At 35.5% G+C, this 7,022-nt stretch overlaps 1 protein-coding gene across 1 annotated transcript; it reads left to right on the forward strand.

The window, feature by feature from the left end:
- Positions 1 to 1,863: 1,863 nt before the first annotated feature.
- Positions 1,864 to 2,612, forward strand: LOC130461652 (uncharacterized). Its single transcript, XM_056829810.1, has 2 exons — positions 1,864 to 2,052; positions 2,325 to 2,612. Exons 1-2 carry the CDS (start codon positions 1,864 to 1,866, stop codon positions 2,610 to 2,612), a joined length of 477 nt encoding a protein of 158 aa, XP_056685788.1.
- Positions 2,613 to 7,022: the final 4,410 nt, after the last annotated feature.

The following is a 7,022-nucleotide window of genomic DNA, read 5'->3' on the forward strand; positions in this document are numbered from 1 at the left end:
TACATTAAAAATTATCTTTTTTTTTATAAACACATTAAAAATTATCTAAGGCTTGTTCAGTTGATATGTGAATATAACTCCAATAAAATGTTGTACTTCAAGTGAAAGTAACTTCTTTTATTAAATTCCTAGAAATTTTCTTAAGTTATATCCTTAGTTATACTGCGAATTAGAAATTTCCATAGATATTAGATTACTGGAAAACCACCAAAATTCAACGAATTTTCACCTCTAAACACTTCCCTCATTCCATCAAACAAAACCTTATAAGTCACTAGCTTTAATTGGCTCTATTCCACACTAAATATTGTGAAACATGTCTAAAATAGAGTCAACAATTTGATTATAATTTATTTTGACGTGCTTCTTAGAATTGTTATGAAAAAAATATTAAATTGAGTGTTGTCTTTAGTACATGTTCTGCTTGAATAATGTTTTTTTTGGTGTAAGGGAGGAGAAGACTCCTAAAGAAAAAGCAAGCTAGAAGCTAGAAATTACAGAAAAAACTACGAAACAAGAGAAAAAGCAAAAACAAACAGCAGAAGCAACAGATTATGCCGCCAAGGCCGACACCTTTCTAGCCACTGTGACCCCTCCCATGTCCTCCAATAAAATAGCACAAAGATCCACCGGGATCGCCTCAAAAGTGACTATCTTCTGGTCCAAGTGCACTCCATAGTTAGCAAGCCAGTCAGCCGCCCTATTCGCTTCACGATAGCAGTGACGAACATTGACTACCCACTCTTGTCTCATGATCAAACTCTTACATCTACGAATTAGATGAAAGGAGGGTGAGTTGGGGATCATAGTATCAGTGAGTAACTTCACTACAACCTCTGAATCCACCATGAGCTGGACATGTTTGTGTCCACCATTCCACGCAATATTTAGATATAGAGGAAAAGTAAACAGAATATAATACATCAATAATTTCAAATTCGTTCCCATAGGCAATAATATATTTGCTCTTCCGGAGCCTTCAATTATATTTGTACTACTTGATATAATACTCACACTAGTTTCTTTCATTGTCAAATAAGAGAAATATCTCTTGCTTTTCAATATGGTATGAGTAGTTGCACTGTCTGCTAGGCATAAATCTTCACCATTCAAGGGCCGCAAAAAACAAAGAAAGTCATCCATCATTAAGATACGTTATCAGCATCAAACCCTAACCGACTGAGCGAACGAGAAACAAAGAAAGTTATCCATCATTAAGGTACGTATTATTGATCTGCCACAAGTATCAATATTTAGCGATTCATGATTTTTTTATTTGCTGGATGAGTAATATTTAGTGTTTGAATTAATCCATGCACCGGAAGTATTGATATTCAGTTATTCATGATTCATTGACTTGCGTGATGAGTAATACTCGTGATGTGCGTACTTGCTGATTTACTTGATGAGTAATACTTAGGAATTAGCTGTAAAGTGATTAGATTTCCATTCACACTGGTTTTATGTCTATTACTTTTTGTGAGACTACAATCATGGCTATTATTTTTTGTGGGCATACTTGTACACGCTTGTAAAAATCAAACAAACCTGGCCCTTTAAGCACTATTTAGAAGAAACATTTGATATTTGCCGTATACGATTAAATGCTGTTTGTGATTATATGTTTCTTGCGTCAGTGCTTAGTATATGAAAACTTTGTGCTTTATTTGATAACAATCTTGATTCGGTTCCATATATTAAATATTTTTTTCGAATCATCAGTTTTCGGATCATCCGTTTGTTTAACTGGTACAAGTATTGTACCGTGTATTTTTTTTTTTTTTGGTTAAACACAAATTTTCTTTAATTAATTTATTGTTGTAGGTGATTCCTAATTTGCAATATTTAATTGTAGTGTGAACTATGTCGAATCTTACAAAACTTGAATTTGTGCCCCTTGATATTACTGGAAAGAACTATTTGTCTTGGGTGTCAGATGCTGAAATTCACTTAGATGCAAAAGACCTTGGTGAAACAATCAAACAAGGAAATAAAGCAACAAGTCAAAACAAAGCTAAGGCTATGATATTTCTTCGCCATCACCTCCATGAGGTCTTAAGATAGAGTACTTGACTGTAAAGGATCCACAAGTCCTTTGGAGTAATCTAAAGGAAAGATATGACCACCAGAAAACTGTGATATTACCTAAAGCTCGTTATGACTGGTTACATTTAAAACTACAAGACTTTAAGTCTGTAAGTGAATATAACTCAGCTATGTTCAGAATTACTTCACAATTGAAATTATGTGGAGAGAAAATCACTGATGCAGAAATGCTAGAGAAAACATACTCTACCTTTCACGCAAATAACATTGTCCTGCAGACACAATACCGTGAAAAGGGATTTAAGAAATATTTTGAACTTGTATCTTGTCTCCTTGTGGCTGAGCAAAATAACGAGTTATTGATGAAAAATCATAAATCACGTCCAACTGGTTCTACTCCATTCCCTAAAGCGAATGTGACATCCCATAATGGGAAAGAAAAATATCATGCCAACAATAGTGGTCGAGGACGTGGTCAAGGACGTGGACGTGAACGTGGATATAGATATGGTCGAGGCCGAGGCCGATGTGGTTCTTTCAAGAACTCGTATCCACACCAGAAGTAGGACAATAAAGATGGTAACAAACAAGAGAAAGATAAAAGCGAGAATGTGACCAATGTATGTTATCGATGTGGAGGAAAATGTCATTGGTCTCGTACATGTCGTTTACTAAAACACCTGGTTGAGCTCTATCAACAATCATTAAAGCAAAAGAGAAATAAAGTAGAAACAAATCTTGTGTACGAAGATGGCGAAGGTGACTTTGATTGTGGCGATACAACTTACCTGGAAGTTGCTGATTTCCTCACCACCCCTAAAGGGAATAATTAATACTTAGAGTCGTTTATGGTCATTTAAGAATAAAACTTTATTTTCTTGGATTCATGTTATTTTATTTTGAATTTTGTTTGTTTGAACTATGATTTTATATGACATTGTTAAATTTCGGTTATTAAATTATTCTTATTGATATTTCATTTATTTGAAGAGCATGAATACCCCTCAAGTTCAGTAAGCAATGAATGATGCTGATAACGTGTTGTGAATAAACAGGAGAGAATAAGAGAGAGAATAGTGTTGTGTATATTATTCCATATAGTACCGGGTATATATATAGGATACAATAGTTAGGGTTTTACTGAACCCTAGAATATTCCGGAAATATTGACGGGGGTATAATGGGCATCCATATTATATTTCATAACATCTTGTTAATTTATTACTCCTTATAATATACAAGATCGTCATACATCCATAATATATTTTTTAACATATGGAGATCTCCATGAGAATATTGACATCGTTAATATTTAGAGATAGAGGGAAAGTAAACAGAATAATTATGCATGTACTTTAATAAATTTATGTACTAATTTTCTATTTAGATATAAAAGTACATTCATATAAGTTATATCTTGGATAATAAATTATACATGTACTTTAAAATGTATTGTATTATAGATTAAAGTACATAGTGTAAGAATAAAATAATACAATATTATATGCATAAACCGTGTAGAATAAACCTAAATTTATGTATAAAATGACCACTCTAACAGAATAATAAGAAACTATACATAAGAATTTAAATATTATGAATATTAGGCTATGTGCATAAGGTTCTAATATTTGGTCAAACTAGAACAATTATAATTTTATTAGAAGAGACTAATTATTAGAGCTTAATTTTTTCAATAACTAAACAGTTCGCAATATAATATACTCGTCAATCCGTGCAAATATTGGGTTCCATAGCTAAAAATTACGGTATCACAAACTGATCATCATTGTAACACCCTAATAATTCCTTGCTTTTTATAAAACATTTTCCGACTTAAAACACAGGAATTACCAAGATATTACCGCCACCGTGATAACGGCTAAGGCTATTTACCAGAATTACGCAGCGGAATTAACTAACTTTCAAAATATATTAAATAAATAGTTAATGGCAATTAAAACAAGTTGGAACCGTTGAGGCCCAAACTAAAACAAACCGTTTGAAATCCATTAACTGAAATAGTAGTATTAGTCATGACTATAAATAAAAATAGAGTTTATAAATTACGGAAGAACAAAACTCTCAACTCGAATCCCACGATAACTTCTCCCGCAAGTTATCTCTACAAACCTGCTTTATTGAAAATCTACTCCCCAACAACGCAAATGCAATTGATGGATCATCATAGGGTCATTAAGGCAAAGGCCATGACCAGAAGACATGAAGCACGAAGTCAGCAAAAGTTGAGTACGAACAAGCTAGAATAACATTCTATCCTAACATGCTTCACTCAACAATTAAATAATCAACATGCAAAAGCCATATAATAAACAAGTAAACATGGAGACAAGACTCGACACGAGACACGACCCTTGACTCACAGTTTAATAAAAAGTAGCTTCGAACGGGTAAAGTAAAGTATCCTCAAAAGGAAAGAAAAGGGTGATGGGAGCCAACCATACACCAAAATAAGTCGGGCTACTACCGACAGTCGGGCCATATCGACAGGAATTCCAATGCACAACGGCATAAAAGAAGAATGAAACAACTTCTTGTATCATTCTAGGAGTACAAGTTTTCTGGCAAGACTCCCCCCATTGTTCATACTCAAGGTATATACGTTCCAAGAGATTTGAAGCTCTTTGGGTTACACTTTACGTTAATTAGTATATTATGATCAAGGCGACTCAAGACACAACATACAAGAAATTGAACAATTAATCAATTCAACAATGACTCTTTAATATTTTACTTCTTTAGGACTTGCGATCAAACAAGACTCAAGTGAAATTACTCCCATTGTTCCTTCTCAAAAACACTGTTTGAGATAACCCGACATTGCCTATTAACATGCGGGGTGTGCCCTTAGCACGAATTGTCCTTAATTCAATTCACATAGACTCCCTAACATATTCTACCCCTTGGTAGAATATATATTGCTCACTGGCAATATTCGACTGGCTCAATAATTATGCTAGACATCCTGTACTATAGCATAATAATAATAACAACTTGCATGCGCACTACTCATACATGCAAACCAACTTGAACAACATGCTTGACATAATTCAACGATTATAAAAGTCCATAACATGATAGTTCAATAGAATCCATAAAGCATAATTCAATTCATAACATGCTCGTTCACATAGATTCAACAATAATAACAACATGCTTGTTCTCAATATTAAACATGAATCCATAATAACATTGTTAGGTTATGATACATATGACATTTACATAAATCATGCGGAAACAACCATTAACCCAGGAAACATATTATTTACACATAATCATATAGCATAATTAGATGCATACTCTTTGTTGCGTGCCTTCCCTAGCTGCGCCCGAACCGAACAAGAACAAGTCTTTTAGGACTCCAAGTGTCGTCCCTCCGTAGAAAGTCCACAGCACGTCCGGATCCGCCTTAAGATTGACCAACTAGAATCGCCCTTAAGGTACTCAGAAAATTCGGCACTTTTGGGGCAAGATGGGTTTTAATTTTCTCTCAAAAACTCACTTTTGAATACTTTGAAACTTGTGTTTAAATTATGACCCCTAGGCCTTTATTTATAGAGTTATGGAAAAGGAATCGTAATCCTAGTAGGATGCGAATTAATTGGAATTAGAATCCTACATGAATTCTATTTAATTAATTTATCCAATTAGGAATAGACATTTAATCATACACTGACTCTTGCTGATTCAGGAATCACGCATGAGCACAAACTCACACACACACGGCAGCCACAAGGACTGCCCATGCGTGCGAGCTGTAGCCCACGCAGCAAGGCCCACGCATCCGTGGCCTTGGCGCGCGCTGGGCTTGTGGCGTGCGTGCTTGCTGGGCGACGGCCTGGCTTCGTGCTGGGCCTTCGTCCGGCAGGCCTCGTCCGATGCTAATTCGTACGATACGCTTCCGATTAAATTTCCATTTCCGGAATCTATTTCCGATACGAACAATATTTAATATTTCCGATTCTGGTAATATTTCCATTTCCAACAATATTTTCCGATACGTACCATGTTTCCGTTTCCGGCAACATCTACGACTTGGATAATATTCATATTTCCGATACGATCCATATTTCCGTTTCCGGCAATATCATCGTTTCCGGAGTATTCATTTCTTGCCTGTGACGATCTTAGCTCCCACTGAAACCAAGATCCGTCGGTTCCGAATATTCATAGATGGAGTATTTAATGCCATTAAATACTTGATCCGTTTACGTACTATTTGTGTGACCCTACGGGTTCAGTCAAGAGTAAGCTGTGGATTAATATCATTAATTCCACTTGAACTGAAGCGGCCTCTAGCTAGGCATTCAGCTCACTTGATCTCACTGAATTATTAACTTGTTAATTAATACTGAACCGCATTTATTAGACTTAACATAGAATGCATACTTGGACCAAGGGCATTATTTCCTTCAGTCTCCCACTTGTCCTTAGGGACAAGTGTGCATTTCCTAATTCCTTTGTCGCTCGATGCTTGCTCTTGAACATAAGGTAAGAGTTGTCATCCTTATTATGTCCAGAGGTGTTCCTCGGTTTCAGAGTTCAACTGATCAAATAAACAGATAATCATAGCCTATGATTCATCCGAGCACGGCCATGCATTTCACAGTTTCTAGCTCTCCGAGTGGCCTTGTACAACTTTTAAGCATCTCTTCCCGATTTATGGGAGGACAATCCCAATCTTGCGATCTTGAGATTAGACTTCGTTTGATAGGTGATTACCTGAGCGTTGCCTTTATAGCCTCCTTTTACGGTGCGACGGTTGGTCAACGTCAAAGCAACCAGTTCTCAAACAAGTAATCTCAAATCACTCAGGTATTGAGGATTTAGTGTCTAATAATTTAATGAAATTTACTTATGACAGACTTTCATCTCTTACAGTAAAGTTTCATAGGTCTTGTCCGATACTAGTCTTCCCAAAGTAAGTATCTATGCAAATGATTATGACATTGCCA

The sequence above is a fragment of the Spinacia oleracea genome, chromosome 5, assembly GCF_020520425.1.
Source record: "Spinacia oleracea cultivar Varoflay chromosome 5, BTI_SOV_V1, whole genome shotgun sequence".
Lineage (NCBI taxonomy): Eukaryota > Viridiplantae > Streptophyta > Magnoliopsida > Caryophyllales > Amaranthaceae > Spinacia > Spinacia oleracea.